Raw genomic sequence first — 23005 nt, forward strand, 5'->3', positions numbered from 1 at the left:
TCAGTACATATTTCGTACAATTGACCACTAAATGGTAACACCCGAATAAGTTGTTCAACTTGTTTAAGTCGGGATCCACGTAAATCAATTCATGGTACAAATATATACTATCATCGACAATGGGGGCGCTGGGGGGTGGCGGACTGGTACTTTTCAGATATGATTCATTAGTATCGCGGTACTGTACTAATACCGGTATACCATACAACCCTACTAGTTACTGAAAAACGTGGTTGTATTACCGTACGGGCATCATCAAATATGTCACTGCACATTGTTGTCTAGGTTCAGGTTTCAGGCACAGCTGCCAATCAAGCCATGCTGGTTATTGTGTAAGTAGACAACATTGTAGTGTTTCTTTACACGGTTTTGGATTGCTGGGCTGATCTTAGAATCCTTGTCAGAGAAACTGAAGCGGTGGCAGATTATCTTGAAGCGCAAATCCACAGTGTCCATCTACATATGCAACCCTAATGTTTCGTAAGATGCTGTTTTTATTTCCATCGTTTTTGTATCACCGTCTTCTCCAATTTTTTTTTTTCTTTTCATCATCCACTCCCTCGGCTACATCGATAATCCTGTGGTGTTTGGCTTCCTGTCCCCGTGCCCTCTCTGTGGCGGACTGGCCTTGATGATGTCACGCCCATCAGGAGAAAGTGTTCTTAATGTAGGATTAGGGATGAACGCTGTAATCCTCAACATGACCATTGATAAGAGACGGTGATTGCAAGCGTTGTTGGAAGACTGACACACATCAGGCTCGCATGCAAAGCACACACAACTACAAAAAGGACATTCAAGCCTGATAGAAACCAAGGAATCGGTCGCAGCTCTTAATGTGCCTATTTTAACCTTACATGTGTGGACTACACAAGTTCTATGTATGACATATTTTGGTCCTGCATGGGGACACTGTGTTATCCCCGCCCCCATTGCTCTACTGTGACATCCTTGTGAAAGTATAGGTCATTTTTCACATGCCCCACATGTCACTGAATACCCATCTACACCGCTATCTCATCTCGACCACTAAAGCGACATGTTCCACACGGTGCTATGTGGGTGGTACGTATCGACATCTAACGGTGAATCAGCTCCTTCAAATGTCAGCGAGGCTTCAGTGTAAAACCCATACTGTATTTCATCTTCAAATGTCACTTCTACCGTGATGTGTAATGCCTCTTCCCAGCGACCATTGCTAAGTCTAGACATCCAGGTCGCACTTTATGAAACATGGCAAGAAAGGTTTGGTGTGAACACCGTTTGACATGATGTCCATCTGCATGTGGACCCTATTGACTTATGCTTTATTGACTTTCGCTACTTTAACAATGCTGAAAAGACGTGGGGATCAGGCCTACTAACAAAGCTGCCAACTCAGCTTGTCTCTGGTCTTTTGGTAGCTGCTTCTAATGTCAAAGGTTGACTCGGTTGTCTTTGAGTCCTTGGCAGCTTGGCAGCTTTGCAGCCAGCGGCCATTGTGGCGAGGGCCGCGGCAGAGGTGAGGAGGTTGAGAGAAGGTTGAGGGAAGCCTGTCATGGCGCCGTGGGCCTCCACTTCAATCTGCAAACATCGAGCTCCCAGCAGTCACCTCTTCTGCTGCAATGAATGATCCAGTCGGGTTTGCTATGCAAAGAGTATGCAGCATGTTTGTGTATAGTTGGGGGTTGTCACAGTTCGCAGTATTGCTTGGATTTTACTGATGTCACAACCCGTTAAACTTGTGTGGTGGTCAAGCGAGACCCGTTGAAAATGCATGGTGGTCAAGCGAGCTCTGTTCTCAATGGGTATTCAGCATCATTTAACCTTTCTCGAAGAAAAAATGCCCTATGCTTAGGACTGGGCGACATACGCGATATATCGTGGGTTTGTCTCTGTGTGATATAGAAAATGACTATATTGTAATATTCGAGTATACGTTCTCACGCAGTTGCTTTTAGCTGCGGGCATTACACTACAGGCTCTTCCCACTCCTTCTTCTCTCTCCTTCTCACAGGCAGCAAGCGCACAAACTTACATACGTCGCATACTGTCACGTCATACGTCACATACAGTACGTATACGCCCTCACGGAGCAGAGAGGTAGCAGCGTGGCTAACGTTAGCTGTGATGCTAGCGGAGAAAGAAGGTGCGAATCTGGTAACAAAAAGGAAGAATCAATTCCCAAGAAAAACAGCACGGGGTCCATCGTCTGGCGGTGGTTCGGCTTCAAGCGGGAATATGTCGAATCGACAACTTTAATTTGTCAAGTGTGGGGCACAAGCGTTGCTACCAAAAGTAGCATTACTGCTAATATGTAGCATCATTTGAAAAGTCACCTGCTAATAACTGTTTAATAAATACAGTTTTGGTCAATTGACTTAGTTGTGATTTCCCTCTCTGCATGAAAGTTTAAAATGAGTATATATTAATGCAGTATGAACAAGAATGTTTTAATGTAAACACATAGAATCATCATACTGCTGTGATTATATGCATCAAGTGTTCATTCAAGGCTAAGGCAAAATACCGAGATATATATTGTATATCGCAATATGGCCTAAAAATACCTAGTATTAAAAAAAAGGCCACCCCTACCTATGCTTGTGTTGTTTTCGGCTGTACGAATCGTCCAAATCTCGAAAAAGATAAACATTGTTTCCGAGTTCCTCGAGAGGCAAATAAAAAGGGCGGAAGAGTGCTTGCAAGATTTTATAAAACAAAGAGAAAAGCAAGTCACACTCCAGTCCAAGGGAGCAGAGTCGAAGAATTCACAAGTTTCGAGTGGTCACTTTGTAAATGGTTTGTTTGATACTCTTTTAACGTTTAATATTTCCCATTAAGGTATTATGTTGATATTATTTGTCTTTCTTAAACACACATTTGCAACAAGTGTTTCAAAAATCACCAACTCGCCGAGTCTTAAGTAAAAGAAAGCAAATGTGAGCAAAACCTAAAAGGGTTCAGCTTTTACCATTGGGAGCAATCATGTATGACGCTTTCAGCACATACACAATGTTGACTTCTATAGTTATATTTTGATAAAAAAGCATGAATGAATCTTTCAGCAAATACACAATGTTAACATCTAGTTATATTTTGAAAAAAAATGGGGAAAAACACGCTACTTGTAAACGGTGCATGCAACAGCAACAAACGTGGCTTTAGACGCAAAATTAAATCATGGAATGCAACCTTACCCGAGCAAGAACGATCTGTTCCATTGCATAGTTGGAATTTTTGCTCATATTTGCTTTATGCAAGAAGACTTAAGCCTTTTTTTGTACTCAGATAGTGTCCTTGGTCGACCACCGATGGTTTTCACCCCCGGAAAGAAGTCAAGTTTTGGAATACAATCAATAGCTTTTCAGCCCCAGAAAACAAAAGTCCCTCCCTTTTGGAATATTGACAAGTTTACCTGTTTAGTGCTGAATAAAAAGATGTGATTCAAACTAACAAGCAGGGATTGGAATCGAAAACCGGTTCTTGTTGAAAACCCGTTCCCAGGGTTTTGATTGTTTGGAATAATTTACCAGTTTTGGCACAAATGCTGAAGGGCTATTCACAAGAAAGGATGAAAACAGAAAAACTTGCAAAATAGTGGATATTTAATAAAAAAAACTACAGCCAGAAACATTAGTACACACAGCATGTGATAACTTGAAATAAAACACGCGTTTTCCATCCCCGCCCTCCAGAAGCTCATCGTCTGCTCACACTGCAGGTAACTAACTTACTAACACTGCCAATCATGTTAGCACTTCCTTTTAAAACCTGCTAATACTTACTGGAAATGTGAAATTAATGCTTGTCATGACGAGAGAGCGTCTGACTGGCTCAGAAGCTGCACGCCTCCTCCCCCTCTGAGAGGTCTTCTCCACAGCAGAGACACTGTAATTAGTCGGAATGATCTCATATCCTTCCTCAAAAAGCAGATATGCTTATTTTTTCTCCAAAAGAATGGATCATGTTCATAGTTGATGGTTATAAAATAGCACAATGGACAGTTCCTTTGAACTTGACTTGCTCGTATTTGTCACTGGCTGACATTATTTAATGTTCTTTTGATGGTCAGCTTCTTTCTTTGTAATTGGCACGGAATAATATATGTGTATTTTCTAATATTGATCCAGATGACAAAATATGGAAGCCAATAGTACTTTTTGCTTCTGTTTAGTTACTGTGCACTATAACCGCTTCATTTTGTTTAAAAAAACAATAATAAATACATTGCATTTAATTTGTATTTATTACATAATCTAATTTACAATATTATATTATTCTGCGATGAGGTGGCGACTTGTCCAGGGTGTATGCCGCCTTCCGCCCGATTGTAGCTGGGATAGGCACCAGCGCCCCCCGCGACCCCAAAGCGAATAAGCGGTAGAAAATGGATAGATGGATAGTTACTGTGCACTATAACCGCTTCATGTTGTTTAAAAAAAAGAAAATACATACATAGCATTTAATTTGTATTTATTACATAATCTGTTATACAATATTATATTATTCTGCGATGAGGTGGCGAATTGTCCAGGGTGTACCCCGCCTTCCGCCCAATCGTAGATAGGCACCAGCGCCCCCCGTGACCCCAAAGGGAATATGCGGTAGAAAATGGATGGATGGATGAATGATGGAATTTACAACGGTATTAGGACATTTTAAATGTTGTAAGATAAGCTTTATAAAAAATGTATTTCATAACTTAGATTTATATCGCACTTTTCTAAACAAAGCGCTCACAGAGAAGTGGGACTCATCATTCATTCACACATGGTGGTGGTAAGCTACATCAGTAGCCACAGCTGCCCTGGGGTGGACTGACGGAAGCGTGGCTGCCAGTTTGCGCCTACGGCCCCTCCGACCACCACCAATCATTCATTCATCATTCATTCACCAGTGTGAGCGGCACCGGGGGCAAAGGGTGAAGTGTCCTGCCCAAGGACACAACGGCAGCGTTTTTTTGGATGTCAATAGGTGGGAAGCGAACCTGCAACCCTCAGGTTTCTGGCCGGCCGTTCTACCCACTACGCCATGCCGCCCCATTTTGTTTACTTTAGTTACTTTTTATGAAATATTTTCAGTTCTATAGTCTATTGTCAAAGTATCGAATCGGAACTCGAAATAGGATCGGATCTATGACCAGAAAATTGGATCGGGATCAGAAGTCAAAAATGTTGATCAGGATGTAGTGGAATTTGTGACCTGTATACCATATTTTGTGTCTGTTTTAGTCCAAAAAGAAAGTCTATCTAAAAGCCTCTGAATCACTGGAAGAGCATACGTAGGGGAAAGTTGAATGTGTGGTCGCTCTAACCATTCTACAAAATGTTTTGATTGTTTGTTATGACTAAGGGATCCATGATTGTTGCAGAGCAGGCAGTTGGAAAACAACGGGACCTTGACACATGAGGGAAACATATAACAAGCCAGTAGACCAATATTATGACGGTGATTAGCATGATTTCGATCATCCACGTATCTCCGGAAGGATGCTGTCTGTTTGCATGGGCAAGTCAATCCAAACCTGTACTTTTTGATATTGGGTAAATACAACTTTCGTACTAAAACCACTTTGTTTGCTGTTTAAGCTTCGGACAATCCACCACAGGGACATCTTTAATATACCAAATTGTTTAATGTGAAGTGAATTATATTTAGAAAGCGCTTTTTCTCTCGAGACTCGAAGCGCTTCGCATTATGAAACTCATTACCTACATTTAAAAAAGTGTGGGCGGCACTCGGAGCAAGGTGGGTGAAGTGTCTTGCCCACCCAGCAGGAACAACGTTGAGAACTTGTTGAATTAGGTTCTGATGCTGAGCATCTCAAACATAACGTTAAGACACCATGCTTTTTGACAGCATTTAAACAATGTTGAGTTCTGACGTTGATTTGATCATTGAAATTTGGTCATTTCCCAACCAATTTTCTACAACACAAATACAACGTTGAAACAACATGCATTTTGAAGACGTTTAATCAATGTCAGGTTGTAACGTTGATTTGACCATTGAATTATGGTCATTTCCCAACTAACAACGTGGATTCAACGTTAGACATCAACGTTGTCTCAATTTACACAAAACTATTTTGCAGCGTTGTTTCAAAGTCAATTTTAAAGGACATGTATGTATAATCAACGTTGTATCAACGTTGAAACACCATGCTTTTTGAAGACGTTTATTCAATGTCAGGTTGTGATGTTGATTTGACCATTGAAATTTGGTTATTTTCTAACCAATGTTCTACAACACGAATACGACGTTGAAACAACATGCTTCTTGACAACGTTGAATCAATGTTGGGTACTGACGTTGATTTGATCATTGAAATTTGGTCATTTCCCAACCAATTTTCTACAACATAAATACAACTTTGAAACAACATGCTTTTTGAAGATGTTTAATCAATGTCAGGTTGTGACGTTGATTAGACCATTGAATTATGGTCATTTCCCCACCAACAACGTGGATCCAACGTCAGACATCAATGTTGTCTCAATTTACAGATAAAGTCAGTTTTAAAGGACATGTACTGTATGTATAATAAACGATGTATCACTGTCTTGTGCCTGCTGGGCAAGAACAAACAGCCGTGACAAGCATGACAAAAGCTGTATTGGTACCAGAAGTTTTTTTTTAAGGCTGAAATTGTTAAACTTCCATTGCTGCTACTTTACTTATCAGCCAGTTTTGGTTAGGATTCAGTTATTTTAATAGACATGTTTTATTGATAATGTTCATGTAAAGAAAGGCACATAGCCTAATCTTATTAAACATACATTAAGTATTTCACAGGCATTGTTAATGTAGCACGTCTGCCATATTTGGCAAAAAAAAAAAAAAAGAAGGTGTGTGGGTACTTTAAAAAATGCTTTTTGAGACTTTGGCACCGGGACAACTCAGACAGCCTTAAAGGGAAACATTTTGAAGGATTAGTCTTTGCTTCTTCTGCCTCTGCCTTTACTTCTCCTCGTGTGCTTCTTATGCCATACGTCTCCTCCCATCCTCCACATCCATCCTGCCTCCATGTGTGGTGCAGTGATGATATGATGACTGCGTTCTTTGCACCGCAAGATTTTTGGCAGAAGGAGAGGCAGTGCACATGAAGGAAGTTTGTCTGTAGTTCCCAATCATCTGTAAAGCAGTGCTGGTGCACGGTCAGAGCTACAATTTTTACATTTCTCGCAACTAGGATGTTTATCGCCAGTTCTTTTGAAAATCCATTTCAACTTGGACCTGAATCCCTCGTACTTGACTGCTGGTGTTTATTTTCAATTTGTTATGTTTAACCGTATTGCAAAATTGATTTTTTTCCTCATTTACTAGTCTATTTTTTGAGAGGGGCGCATACTACCAGAATTGTTTAATCCGGCCTATATGGAAAGCTGAATTAGTAGCCCTACCACAAAGCTGACATTAAACTTATTCTGAAAATTGAATGAAGTTAGGGAAGAGCTTAAAAAAACTGTCACTATGAGGCGGAAGGGAAAGAGTAAGGAGGAGTAAGAGTGGGTGACGAGGGATGGATGGCTGAATAGAAAAAGAAAAGCTGGTGCAGAATCACTATTACGCGATCCCATGCCTAACTTACTGTTTGAACAGTACACACATACACACTTCCTGTTGGGTGATTACTCATTGTCCAAGCTGATTATTAATTACAAAGGCTGAGCTCTCTGTATGTAAACACTGATTAATGGCTGACAAAAGTAAGTTAATGGCTTACCTGTACTTTAATTACCGAATGTGTTCAGTTACAAGCAACTTAACAAAACGCTGTAATTAAACTTAATGAGCTAAGGTAAGGGACTTACTTTGATTTAGTTCATGCATATTTGTCATTTTGATTACAAAGTCACAATGTTTGCCTATGTACCACTATTTTCCATTATTTATTTATTTTTTATTTCAGCTATGGGAGGGGTAGGGTTTAAAAAGTGATGCATGAAATGAAAGAGAAATCTCACTGCAGGTTTTTTTTTATACCAACAATTGTTAAAATTACCATAGTTTAATGCTTGAGTGGCATGATAGCAGTAGTTGACGTGATCCAGAGGTGCAGAAGACGGCTGAAAACAGCGTGCAGGTAGAAGGTATTTAATATATATATATATATATATATATATATATATATATATATATATATATATATATATGTATATATATATATATATATATACATATATATATATATATATATATATATATATATATATATATATATATATATATATATATAAAAGTGAGTGCAGCTGGGAGTGCAGCGGAAGCATAGAAAAAGCTTATGAAATACAGAGAACAACTAAACCCGAGTCATACCAAAGACAATAAAAATGGGACCCATTATCTCCCAGCTTGGCACTCAGCATAGAGGATTGGAATTGGGAGTTGAATTAACAAAAATTATTTCCGGGCGCGGCAACACTGCTGCTGACCACTGCTCCCCTCACCTCCCAGGGATTGATCAAGGGTGATGGGTTAAATGCAGAGACTAATTCCGTCACACCTAGTGTGTGTGTGACAATCATTGATACTTTGACTTTAACCTAAAGTAAACCTAACAAAATGCTAGTAGTCTAGTAGCATGCGAAAACAGCTGAACATTGATTACTAAACTTGCACATGGGCACTGGCAAACAAAGTAAAGGTGCTGCAAAGACATGTTACAGGAAATGGAAACTGTAGAAATAAGGGCGCCGAACAGGAACTAAACACCAAACACAGGAAAACACAAACACTTGACTAAAATGTCCAGCCTGGCAAGACACATACAACCCATTAGACCAGGGTCTCCCAAACTTTTGCAGTTTTTAAAATATATTTTCTCACTAGGTCCGAAACTGACAAAATCACATATTGCAACAACTTTAATGAATGAAAGAAAAGAGAAAAAGAACACAACAGGCAATAAATTATAACCACAGTCACCCTTTGCCAAAGAATGTGCTTCCATCGTTTAGCCTAAAAACTAACCCTGGCTTTGGAACTGCAGCACTAAAAACAGGCTGTTTCGCTCTAGTTTTGACAGTAACCCTCAACTGTCCGATCCACGCACTACTGACCATGAAACATCTTCTTGCTGCCGGCACCCCGTCTACACACACACACACACACACACACACACACACACACACACACACACACACACACACACACACACAAACACACGAACACACACACACGCGCGGGCTGACTGATGTTCGTGTGATGACTTGCTCCGAGAGGAAATACGGGCTCACTGAAATTAACCTCATCCCCTCTAACATCTGTGTTTTTTCAGCTTGGTTTTGTGGAAGTCCGCTCCCTCAGCAGACGAGCTCACGAGAAGTGTGTTTTCACAAATGCATTTCAATGTTTTCCTAGCCCAAATCCGACATGTCGCTGTCGTGTTGCAGGAAATACACCAGGTAAACTCTGGTGAACCGGATTTCAGCCTTTGACCTGGCTTTACTACTTTTGTTTCGGTTACATTTGTAATGGACCGTAGCACAATAATGCATGCATACTCCTGAGGATGCTCTGGATTCAGCAAACCATTGTCAAACCATTGTCAAAAGAATGCTTTGTTAAAATGTAAAGTGAATGCAATCATATTGGCATTTTACCGCTGAAATATGTTTGACAAATCCTGAAGTGTCAGATCAAGCATAATGAGGGTTTTGCAGTTTTTTTTGTGTGATTGCTGTGCCCTGAAATGCTGAAAATTTGTGGCAGCTTTTTTCTGAAATTTGAGGCAAAAGTTCCGTTTGAGGCTTTTATTCCATTTTTGGTCAGAAAACGTTGAATCGTCTTGTGAGTCTATTCATTTATCAAAATGTTTTATTCATTGTATACCGAACAGGCGTAAAAGTAGCTCATTGTCAAAATCCTGTACTGTTTCATTCAATTATAACTAATAGTAGCAATTAGAATTATAGAAAGAAAGCCCACCAAAGGCTCGCCGTTTGTCTGCTGTCTATCGTTGTCTACAAGTTCCAGATATTCTCCATTTTCATTTTACGCTTAACAAGTGTTTGTCCATCATAAACATTCATGTTCCGAAATATTTATCCTGACATGTTCAGCCCATTTGGGAACTGTAGCAGTATGTTGTTGGTAAATGAGAGACAATGATAGATAATTGTCACTCTTCAACATCTCTAACATCTAAATGCTGCCTTTTTACTGAATCAGAGTTGCAATTCTGTTTTTTATTGTCTTAGACTGAATAATTCAAGTTTTGATGAATAGAAGAGAATCAAAGTACTTTATAGATCCCTGGGGGAAATTCAGCACCACAGTTCGCTCACAATAAACAATGATAATACAAAATATTATAATATATATACTGTAAAATATTATATATATAATATATGATATATGAATAATATAAATATATTCTACATATATTCTACATTTAAGTGCAGTCAAGGAACATATGAATTATACAGTGTGATGGCTGTCAGTATGAAGGACCTCCTGTGTCGTTCTGTGTTGCATTTTGGTAGTCTGAGCCTTCCACTGAATGTGCTCATTCTCTCGGCAAGGTCCGAGTGTAGTGGGTGGGAGGTGTTGTCCATAATGGCTAGTAGTTTTGCTAGACTTATCCTCTTGTCACCACCGCTAGAGAGTCTAACTCCACTCCCACCACGTTAGTGGCCTTCTCTACCAACTTGTCCAGTCGGTTTGCATCCCTCGCTCTCGGCCCGCTGCCCCAGCAGGCTAAGGGTACAAGAAGGCGCCTGCCACCACCGACTCGTAGGACATCTTCAACGTCTTTGTACAGACTTTGAAGGATCCTAGCCTCCTGAGGAAGTAAAGGCGGCTCTGTCCCTTTTTGTAGAGTGCCTCAGCGTGTTTTGACCCATTCAGCTTGTTGTTGATGTGTACTTACTACCAGGTAATTATAATCTTCAACCATGTCCACGTCCACCCCCCTGATGGAAACAGGGGTCGCCGGAGTACTCTTCCTCCTTCCCAGGTCCACAACCAGTTCCTTGGTCTTCGTCACATTAGGCTGGAGGTGGTTCGTTCCACACATATATACATGCATGTAAATTAGGAAGCACTTATTTATATGTTACATTACCCAAAATGCTTTGTACCGTTGTAAGGATATAACGATATGAACAGGTATGATCACAGTTAGTATTAGTATTTCGTAAATGTTGAATGTGCTCATACCGTATTTTAACCAGGTTTTATTTAAGTATTATTTACTTATAATAAATTGACTGCATATACTACTATATTGTTCTAGGTTCTTAAGAGCCATATTTTTATTTGAGTGTGTTTTATCCATTTTCATTTGAAACATTTTAGAATGTCTTTTTTAATAAAGGCAAAATTACGTGACGTCATATGAGTTCACTCTGTTTTGTAGAAATCTTCGACCTTATTGACAAAATTGTGTTATATTCTTCTGAGAAAAGCTCGATCAACCTTTTCTAAGAGAGCACAGCCTGCAGGTTCAGTGTGCACAATTAAATACCTTAGTTGCTCAGTCAGTAATGTGTTTATAAAAGTTTGGACTGTAATACAGCGGTGTCCAAAGTTTCTGCATTGGGCTAAAAAAATGTGGCAGGAGCATAAAGCTGACTGGATGTAGGCAGGTAGGTATGTGTATATATATGTGTGTGTGTATATATATATATATATATATATATATATATATATATATATATATATATATATATATATATATATATATATATATGTATGTATAAACCCTGTTTCAATATGAGTTGGGAAATTGTGTTACATGTAAATATAAACAGAATACAATGATTTGCAAATCTTTTTCAACCCCTCTGCAATTGAATGCACTACAAAGACAAGATATTTGATGTTCAAAGTCATAAACTTTATTTTTTTTTTTTGCAAATAATAATTAACTTAGAATTTCATGGCTCCAACACATGCCAAAGTAGTTGGGAAAGGGCATGTTCACCACTGTGTTACATAACCTTTTCTTTTAACAAAACTCAATAAACGTTTGAGAGTAAACTAGTTGTTGAAGCTTTGAAAGTGGAATTATTTCCAATTCGTGTTTTATATAGAGTTTTAGTTGTTCAACAGTCCGGGGTCTCTGCTGTTGTATTTTACATTTCATAATGCGCCACACATTTTTGATAGGAGACAGGTCTGGACCGCAGGCAGGCCAGGAAAGTACCAGCACTCTTTTTTTTACCAAGCCACGCTGTTGTAACACGTGCTGAATGTGGCTTGGCATTGTCTTGCTGAAATAAGCAAGGGACTCCGTGAAAAAGACAGCACTTAGATGGCAGCATATGTTGTTCCAAGACCTGTATGTACCTTTCAGCATTAATGGTGCCTTCACAGATGTGTAAGTTACCCATGCCTTGGGCACTAATGCACTCCCATACCATCACAGATGCTGGCTTTTGAACTTTGCGCCAATAACCGTCTGGATGGTTCACTTCCCCTTTGGTCCGGATGACACGATGTTGAATATTTCCAAAAACAATTTGAAATGTGGACTCGTCAGACCGCAGAACACTTTTCCACTTTGCATCAGTCCATCTTAGATGATTTCAGGCCCAGAGAAGCCGGCGGTGTTTCTGGATGTTGTTGATAAATGGCTTTCGCTTTGCATAGTAGAGCTTTAACTTGCACTTACAGATGTAGCGATATACTTTGTTTAGTGACAGTGGCTTTTCTGAAGTGTTCCTGAGCCCATGTGGTGATATCCTTTAGACTACGATGTCGGTTTTTGATACAGTGCTGTCTGAGGGATCGAAGGTCACGGTCATTCAATGTTGGTTTCCGGCCATGCCGCTTACGTGGAGTGATTTCTCCAGATTCTCTGAACCTTTTGATGATATAATGGACCGTAGATGTTGAAATTCCTAAATTTCTTGCAATTGCACTTTGAGAAACGTTGTTCTGAAACTGTTGTACTATTTGCTCACGCAGTTGTGGACAAAGGGGTCCACCTTGCCCCATCCTTTCGTGTGAAAGACTGAGCATTTTTTGGAAAGCTGTTTTTATACCCAATCATGACGCCTACCTGTTCCCAATTAGCCTGCACACCTGTGGGATGTTCTAAATAAGTGTTTGATGAGCATTCCTCAACTTTATCAATATTTATTGCCACCTTTCCCAACTTCTTTGTCACGTGTTGCTGGCATCAAATTCTAAAGTTAATGATTATTTGCAACAAAAAAAAATGTTTATCAGTTTGAACATCAAACATGTTGTCTTTGTACCATATTCAACTGAATATGAGTTGAAAATGATTTGCAAATCATTGTATTCCGTTTATATTTACATCTAACACAATTTCCCAACTCATAAGGAAACGGGGTTTGTATATATATGTGTGTGTGTATTTTTGTACGAATATATATATATATATATATATATATATATATATATATATGTATATATATTTATATATATGTATATATATATATATATATGTAATAAATGTGAATAATGTGTGTGTGTGTGCGTGTTTATTTTCAGTTATTATAATAATATAATGCATATATTATTTAATAATTATTATAATTGAATACTAAGAGTGTGTAAAAGTTCAACTCCCACCTTGTTTACTTCCGTGACAATCTATTTAAAGCTTTGTAATCACTCAGTGATATCGAGCAGCTAAAAGTTAAACGTGGGTATGTGTTGAAAGATTGTTTTGCTCTTTTCCCCATCATGCCTTGCAAATAATTTAAATGGGTATAATTTAGAATCTTTCATGGTGATGGGATGTTTTTTTTTTAATAATATCCACAAAGTTCTGTGAACAGGTTATGCTATGTGTGACCATGTGTGTTGATTTATTTTTTTCTGCAACGCGACTTGTAAAGGTTGTGTGGATTGGGTCATATAAGTCAATGTTGTGCTTGTTATGTCAAGAAACCTATCATGGACACTGAACTGAATTTCTTACATTGGTGAAAATTTGCCACTTGTCTGACTCTTGGGTAATTAAACAATCCGTACGGGCTGGTTGCTTATTGAAATTGATCTTGTGCCGTTATCTCATTAAAGATGCCGCATTTGGCCCACCAGTCGGCGTTTGGACACTCCTGCTGTCCTATGTTGATTTTTAATGTGGAAAGAGTAGTCATGTTAGCATTTGACCCTGCTAGTGAACTAGCACTAGTCGTCAGTTAGTTAATCAAAATGTGGATGTCAGTCACGGTTTTTTGATAATTTTAATTTAAATCGGTGATACTATTCATTAGGCGTTTTACCGCGGTTACCATTAATCCATAGTTAATCGTTATCTCCCTACTCGGCAAAAAGTAATCATAAGTAGGTCTGAGCTACGCGGAAGGACGATAATTGTGTCGTCTGAGCAAAAAAGAGCTGATACATTGTTACATGTTGTTTCTGCTTTGTCTACATAAGAAACAAACATACGTTTCGATTGGACGGTTGAAGTGAATGTTTAGGGGCCACAGAAAAAATTGATAGGCGAAAATGATGCTGATTGGCCAAACTGTGGAAGTTGCATGCATTGGACAACGTTGTGAGGCTGCGCATAATTTGTGTGGATTGGTTGAATTTGTACAATCGCAATATCGCAAAATCCTGCAGGCACTGTATAAAGGGACTGTATAAGATCCCCTTGTTTCCTCCAATGTATGGGTTGGAAACTGAAGCTTTTTGAACCAATCCAGTCTTGACATTCATAACCTTGTTCCACTTTAAAGAAAAAATACATGCTACAAAAATATCCTGACATTTCCTTCTATTGACCCAGTGAATTTCATATTGTCTTCTAAGAAACTTGGTGGGATGGATGACTTGAAAAGAAGCTGACACCATGCATGTGTAGATGCAGAGTGAGATGCCCTCAGTCCATTGTCGTGTCACAGTGGTATTACCATGGTGACAGGGCAATCTGATCCATCATGTAGGTTGCCTTTCTCATGGGGACATTTCCTTTGAATCAAACACTCGACCACTTTGATTCACCTCCTTGATTCCATTCTTGAGAACTGTCCCTGTTTATTGATCGCAGTCAGCGCTTTGATATGTGTCCTCCTTGTATCTCCTCCTGCATCAGGATTATCAAAGATATGCCAATGTAGTTCGATAGACAAGCCATTCCTGCATGACTAAGACAAGGGTTTCTGCCATTTGATTCTTACCAGACAAATAGAAAAGATGAAGGTACTCAATATACTGTACTCAACAAAACTGAATGACTTACTGGAAAGTCAAGTCAAATTACATACAGTATGTTGTTGTGTTGGTTTATTGTGAAACCGATTCACCAAAAAGGGTACAGTTATTAAAAGAAGACTGACGTTTTGGAGGTTGTTTTGATTCATTTGTTGGCATTTTGAATTATTAGAAACACAACTGTCAGTGGGATGCGGTACGCTAATACAGTAGGTACAACTTTCTGAAAACTGCAACCACCATGATATAAATGTGTTCAATTAAAGTTTAGGACAGTGTCAAACTGAAATCCTTGTCACACACTACACTGTCATCTATAGAATGTTGACAGTTTCATTTGAGCGAACATGATTACCGTCTTTTTCGGACTGTAAGGCGCACTTAAAATCCTTTCATGTTGTAAAAATTGATAGTGCACCTTACAGCCCTGTGCGCCTAATGAATGGAATAATTCTGGTTTTGCTTACCGACCTCAAAGCAATTTTATTTGACACATGGTGTTATGATAAATGTGACCAATAGATGGTAGTCACACATAAGAAGAATGTGTGGACTGCAAGATGACACCAGTAGATAACACCAAAACTTTAAATGTTCCATTGAGAATATACTGTAGAACAGTGGTTCTCAACCTTTTTTCAGTGATGTACCCCCTGTGAACATTTTTTTTAATTCAAGTACCCCCTAATCAGAGCAAAGCATTTTTGGTTGAAAAAAAGAGATAAAGAAGTAAAATACAGCACTATGTCATCAGTTTCTGATTTATTAAATTGTACAACAATGCAAAATATTGCTAATTTGTAGTGGTCTTTCTTGAACTCTTTGGAAAAAAAGATTAAGAAAATAACAAAAAACTTGTTAAAATAAACAAGTGATTCAATTATAAAAAAAAAAAATCTACACATAGAAGTAATCATCAACTTAAAGTGCCCTCTTTGGGGATTGTAATAGAGATCCATCTGGATTCATGAACTTAATTCTAAACATTTCTTCACAAGAAAATAAATCTTTAACATCAATATTTATGGAACATGTCCACAAAAAAATTTAGCCGTCAACACTGAATATTGCATTGTTGCATTTCATTTCAGAGTTAATGAACATACATTCACATTTTGTTGAAGTATTATTCCATGAATATGTTTATAAAGGATTTTTGAATTGGTGCTATTTTTAGAATATTTTTAAAAAATCTCACGTACCCCTTGGCATACCTTCAAGTACCCCCAGGGGTAAGCGTACCCCCATTTGAGAACCACTGCTGTAGAACATTACACACAGCGCTCAAAAATCTATCAAAATGTTTTAGTACGACTTTGACACCACACCGCTTGATGGATTGTCGCCGCATTAAGGCTACCCTAGTCAGACATACGAGTCTTACTATGGTGTGTGTATAAGGACTGCAAAATGGCACCTATTAGCAGACATATTATCTGGCGTTTTGTTTTGCAATATAATGCGAAACCAACTTCTCTTACCTTTTGGTACCCGCTGATCTGTATTTGGGATCTGCATTGATCCTGAAATTTCGCTTGCGTCCGCCAATGTAGTCCGTGTGGACGACGTAGTGGATACGCTTCTTCATTTTCTTTATCTTCTTGTTATGGGACATTCATCCTTTGCTGTTGCCATTTCTAATATAAAGTAGCATAAAGTTCTAACGTATATCTGTCAGTAGACTTGCTATGCCATCCATTCACCCTTGCTATGAAAGTGCTAAAAATTACCCGCGTAGTGGTTTTACATAATTGACCCACATAACTTTAGTTATTAGAGGGTTTCTCGTCGAACGGTTTTTCACAAGACACAATTCCGGTGTTGTTATAGCACTCAGGAACCACGGATGAGTGGATGCTGCTCCGTTATTGATTTAAGTAAAGTCTGAATGTCATTAACACAGTTAGCTCCATCTTTTGACACTTCTTCCACTCCCGTCCTTGCACGCTACACCACTACAACAAAGATGACGGGGAGAAGACGCTGTTGAAGGTGAGCCACATAAATAAGACCGCCTACAAAACGGCGCATCCTTAAGCGACTGTCAGAAATTGACTTGAAAATGATCCGTAAAACATCATCTATGCAACATTTTGACCAAAGAACCACAATCACATGTTAGGTAGACCACAAGGAAGTGTTTTAAATGTAGAAAAAATATATAATATGACAAATTTTTAATGCGCCTTATAATCTGGTGTGCGCCTTATAATAGAACTGAACTGGGCAAGAAAGCATTTAGGTTTTCAGCACCGAATGCTTTGAATAACCTACAATCTGATCTTCAACGTCAAACCCTTGTTACCTTAAATGAGTTTAAAGCTCCTGTGAAAGGATTGCAGCCTACCTTGTCTGTATGCACATGTGTTATGTGAGCAAGTTTTAATGTTGTAAATTTGATGTTTTATGTTTTGTTTACTGTCTTCAATGTTACATTGCTGCTCCCCTCTTGGCCAAGTCTCCCTTGGAAAAGAGATCTGTGATCTCAATGGGATTTTACCTAGTTAAATAAAAGCAAAATAATAATAAAATAAATGAAACAAATTTAATCTGGTGCGCCCTACCTATGATCGGAAAAAATACAGTAGTTTCCCTTCGATTATGGCAGGGCTTATGTTCTGAAGCCCCCGTAGTAAGTGCATTTCCAAGAAGTAGGGACACTATTTATTTTATGATATATATGAATGTATGCATTTCACAACAGCTTACACATGCATTTAAAAACACATGCTTGGCTCTAAAACAAAAAAAAAACTGACATAATTTTACATGCAACTAGTAGTAAATGGTAGTCAAAGGTCATGCGTTTCTAGTAATCTAAATTGCCAATACTTTTTGGTACACCGGTCTCTCATACCTCAAAAAAACATGTACGACTATGTTTACAACATGATACACGCAAACTGCATGTAGCAGCTACACATTATTTCTAGAAATGTAGTAATTTTATGCAGCTTTGGTTATAGCAGAAGTGAATGATTTCAGTAGGTTCTTCACCCTGATGTGTGAGGTGATTAGATTAAATATTGTTACGGGCTGTTTGTGTTGTAACTCAAATCAAAGATACTGAAATTCCACGACATAGTGAAATTGCAAACAGCTAAAATTATACACAAAGCAAACTATAACCTGCTTCCCAAGAATATACAACAATTTTTCTCAACAAAAGAGGAGAAATATAATCTTAGAGAAAAATGTAGTTTAAATCATTGAAGACTTTCCGTATATCAGTATGTGGAATTAAATTATGGAATGGATTAATCAAAGCAATCAAACAATGTACTAATATCATCTACTTCAAGAAACTCTTCAAACTTAAAGTGTTTACAAAGTACAAAAAAGAAAAACCATGATAAATATTCAGATTTTTATTCACCCATTCATTCTTTCATTGTCTAAATAATCTTACTTATCTCATCGTATGGAATAAAACTTACTTCACCAATTATTTATTTATTTATTTTTATTGTGATTACTTATGGAGTATATTGTGAATACATTGAGAACAGGAAGTGAACACAAGTTTTAGCAACTGTTATGTAAAAGAAAAGGGGTAGGATTAAATAAACTCTGCTTCTTCCTACTCCTTTTTGAACATGTTGAAAAGAGAAACTGGAAATGGTGATGTATCATGTTGTATGCTTGCATGTTCGAAATAAACTCAAACTCCTAAGAGATCTCGATTATAATTGTTTTCTGAATAGATGCAAGGCACCTATTATTTCCGACACATACTTAAGTGTTGTTAAGTGACCATGACATAAAATAGAAAACCTGCAACTCTCCAATAGTTTAAAAAATATGCGGGATTCAAACAATCTCCATCCACACAAGTGCAGTTTCAAAGTTGTCCATGTCTACGGACAAACGCATATGCCAGCTGTCATGCACATTTTGTCAAAACAGAAGCCACAGCTGACTTGGTGGCATTACAGCTTTGTTATTATATAGTTTATTTTGATGTACAATGACACGTACATTATCTTTAAAACCAGGCCGCATTTACACAGAGCCCTGGGAACATTATCAATCTATTTCAGTGTTTAAAACACGCATAAACGCACCTGTGCTGCTGAAACCCATTATAACACGTTTAATCAGCAACATGGTGATCCATTACATGTGCAGTGAAGTGTACATTATTTCTAAAAATCAGCGCATACTAACAAGGAGCCAAGGAAAGCTCTTGAATGTTTAAGTGCCTAAAGCGCACGGACACGCATGTGCCGCTACAAAACTGGAATTATAAACGCATGTAATTATCAATATAGAGGAAGGACACATTTTTTTTAGTCGCTCGGGCGTGTTTCATGCTGCCCCATCTACACAAATGGAACCAACACACATAAGTGGATAACTTGATGATTTGTCGTTAAATAAGGATTGAAAACATGAGATAATATTGCAACTTTGTCATGACACAAAGCAAAAAGCTATGCTTATCAAAATGATCCCATCGGCTGGAGGTCTGACTGCAATCGTATCCAAAACAGCTGACTGGGATTGTCGCAGGTCTCATTTTGAGGCGTCTTTTTCATCAATATAGAGCGAAAATAGCAGCATGTTTACGTTTAAACATACGGCATGTCCTGTTAGTGTGTTAAAAGCTAGCAAGGCAGTACCGTTGAGCTTTCAATCAATCAATATTTATTTTTATAGCCCTAAATCACGAGTGTCTCAAAGGGCTGCACAAGCCACGACGACATCCTCGGCTCAGATCCCACGCAGGACAAGAAAAAACTCGACCCAATGGGATGACAATGAAAAACCTTGGAGGGGACTGCAGATGTGGGTACATTTATTTGTATACAATGTACAACACATGTAGTATTTTATTTACATAATGATTTTATTCAAAAAAGGAGTTTTAAGTGTGTCCTTTTTTGATCTGATTGATTTGTATTACTATTTAATGATTATTGGTATCTCAAATGATTTATTTGAGATTTTCTGTTTGCATGAAGTGTACAACGCTACATTTTACACTTACAAACGGAGTTTTTTTTAAGTCAAATTTCTAATTGTGCACTTTATCTCAATGTTGGAGATGATTTATTTGCATGCAATGTACAATGCTACATTTTTGTTTACAGAAGTATTTTCTTCAAGACAAAGGTATTGCTTCCCATACAAAGCTCTTAATTTAGTTCTTTGAAAATAATTGCATAAAAATGACAATTTACATCGGGTCAAAAAAGACCAACATTATACAAATTTGAATTTTACTAAGTGTAAGATGTATGCAGTGTAATTTCAAACAAACACAAAAGCATAACTCGTTGTGAATCACATCCGTCATTTATATTCATTGGTTTCTTTAAAAAGAGGGGGGGAATTGGAAACTAATCTTCAATTTTATTTTTCGGCCTTTTCCCCCAAGACTACTGTCCTTTCTGCAGGACTTTCTCTTACAGTTTATAATGTCCCAGCTCACCAAAGGTTTGGGACCAAATCCGTAAAAACTAAATGAAGCTTCAACATTAGCCCTGACTTTTAAAAAAAAACAAAAAACACTTATTCACACTGTCCCAAACAGACCCACGTTTAATACCTTGCCAAATAAGGCACTGCTGCATATTAAAGACCTTCACTGGGAGAACCTTTTTTTAATGGACTTTGTGGAGCTTGCAGGCAAAGCTGCCTTACCCCGTTATTATTTCCCCAATCAGTTTCTGATCGACTCTTTACGTGGACTGCACAGAAATGATCCATTTCAACAATCAACATAAATGGATCTTTTGACCCCTACTAACTCGATTTTTTGAAACAGTTGTTGGAGAAGGCGATAGGAGTAATAATATCAGGCAATTAATGGGATCAAATCCTAAAGTTAGTTCACTCATCCAAACAGTTTACTGAAATGCAAGGTTCTCCTCAGAGTGCACTATACAAATTCCTGCCTGGCTACAATCTACTCTAATACCCCATGTGCAGGACTCAGTGGGGTATGGCGCTAGGTTTTTCATACATTTGCCGAGGTGCCTGTGTTGGTCTTTTTGGTTGCCCCACCCCACTAACACCTGATCTCCTAATAGCTAAGCAATGCATGGAAACACGTTATTCTCCGTCACACAATAGCTGGCTTAGGAACGTCTTAAATCGTGTAAAACTGGAAATGATGCCATTTTTACTCTTAGCTTCTTGCAATACTTTTGATAGAACTAGGCAGGCCATGTGGGCGCGATGAAATAAAACCACTATTCACCCAGAAAGTGATGCCCTCAGCTCCCAATTCCCAAACCGACTTGCTTTTGTCCTTTCTTTTGTATGTGTGTGTGTGCACTTAGACTATGTTCTCCCTATGTGCATGAATATTTGTATATGGTATGGGCTCATGTTGTGTTATTTCTGTGTAAAATCAACAATTTTTCATTCCTTCTGAAACCAGCTGAGCACTTTGCATTCATACTACCTTGTTTGTGAAACTAAATTCCAATGAAATTATTAAAAAAACAAATAAAATGCAAGACCTATCTGACAATGTAATTGTATTTCGTCTGAAACTCAAGCACATATTTTGGTTATCAACACTTACTATTGATCATAAAAAAATAGCATATGACAGACAGCTAAATGTCCTTGAAGCAGTTCGAAGATGCGGGGTGTAATAATCACAATTACACTAACGAGAAGCATGTTTGCAAAAAGTCCAAGTCTTAGGTCTTCTGTTGACCTCTGCATTAGGTAAACCATCCAGGAGGCGATATAGTCCCTGCTACTTCTTTTTACTGTAACCACCATTCAATGAGAAAGAAAGCAATAGGGAACAAAAAAAGGAAAGAGCATGGCGTGCATAAATGAAAGTTCAACAAGGTTCAATGAAACACTTATACAATTTGCTGCAATATAGTGAGGTTTTATAATCTCATTATCATCTTAGTGCCAGATTTGCCCATGAGGGCTGTTCTGTATTCACTTTTATTAGCTCCTTAAGATTTGTCCATTTGTCCTTCTAGTACCCGTACCTCAGCCAATCACTGGGGCACAATCTCCAATAATTACCCCTCTCCTTCTTGTTTTTTTTTTATTCTCTTATATATTTTTTTCCACTTCGTTTATTATTGCCATTTCATTTTGTTGCCATGGGGCAAACAAAACATTGTTTCTCTTTTTCTTCATAATCAAGGCTTTTTCACAGAAATAACATGTGAAGTAGAGCAAATGATAAGCCACAGCAAATGTGAAGTGTAACTCATAAACATGTCTCAATTTCTTACTATAATACTACATTGGAGTAGGGCTGCAGCTATCGATTTAGTCATTGAGTAATCTGTCGATTAGTTTATTGGATTCATTGATTAATAGGACAAAACACACGTCATAGCCTGAGTGTGTATTTTAGGGAAAAAAGTTTAAATAAACAATAATTTTTCTGCTTACCATAACCTTTTTTTCTAATAGACACACATCATTAAAGTTAAAGTACCACTGATAATCACTAGGTGTGGTGAAATTACCCTCTGCATTTAACCCATCCCCTTGTTCCACCCCCTGGGAGGTGAAGGGAGCAGTGAGTAGCAGCGGTGGCCACACTCTGGAATTATTTTGGTGATTTAACCCCCAATTCCAACCATTGATGCTGAGTACCAAGCAGGTAGGTAATGGGTTAAATAAATAAATGGGTTGTACTTGTATAGCGCTTTTCTACCTTCAAGGTACTCAAAGCGCTTTGACACTACTTCCACATTTACCCATTCACACACACATTCACACACTGATGGAGGGAGCTGCCATGCAAGGCGCCAACCAGCACCCATCAGGAGCAAGGGTGAAGTGTCTTGTTCAGGACACAACGGACGTGACGAGGTTGGTACTAGGTGGGATTTGAACCAGGGACCCTCGGGTTGCGCACGACCACTCTTCCACTGTGCCACGCCGT

At 38.3% G+C, this 23005-nt stretch overlaps 1 protein-coding gene across 5 annotated transcripts in view; it reads left to right on the plus strand.

Moving 5' to 3' along the window:
- The window catches only part of arb2a (ARB2 cotranscriptional regulator A), a 503242-nt gene that overhangs the window by 365229 nt on the left and 115008 nt on the right, over window positions 1–23005 (plus strand). Inside the window, exon 11 of one of the 5 annotated variants that reach the window (XM_061906254.1) lies at window positions 9263–9360. The exons of the other annotated variants lie outside the window; for them this stretch is intronic. Coding sequence (XP_061762238.1) covers window positions 9263–9345 — 83 coding nt within the window. The 3' untranslated portion in view covers window positions 9346–9360. Of the gene's footprint in view, window positions 1–9262; window positions 9361–23005 lie in introns of those variants that run through there. 5 annotated transcript variants of the gene reach the window in all.

Source organism: Nerophis ophidion, linkage group LG07, assembly GCF_033978795.1.
Source record: "Nerophis ophidion isolate RoL-2023_Sa linkage group LG07, RoL_Noph_v1.0, whole genome shotgun sequence".
Taxonomy (NCBI): Eukaryota; Metazoa; Chordata; class Actinopteri; order Syngnathiformes; family Syngnathidae; genus Nerophis; species Nerophis ophidion.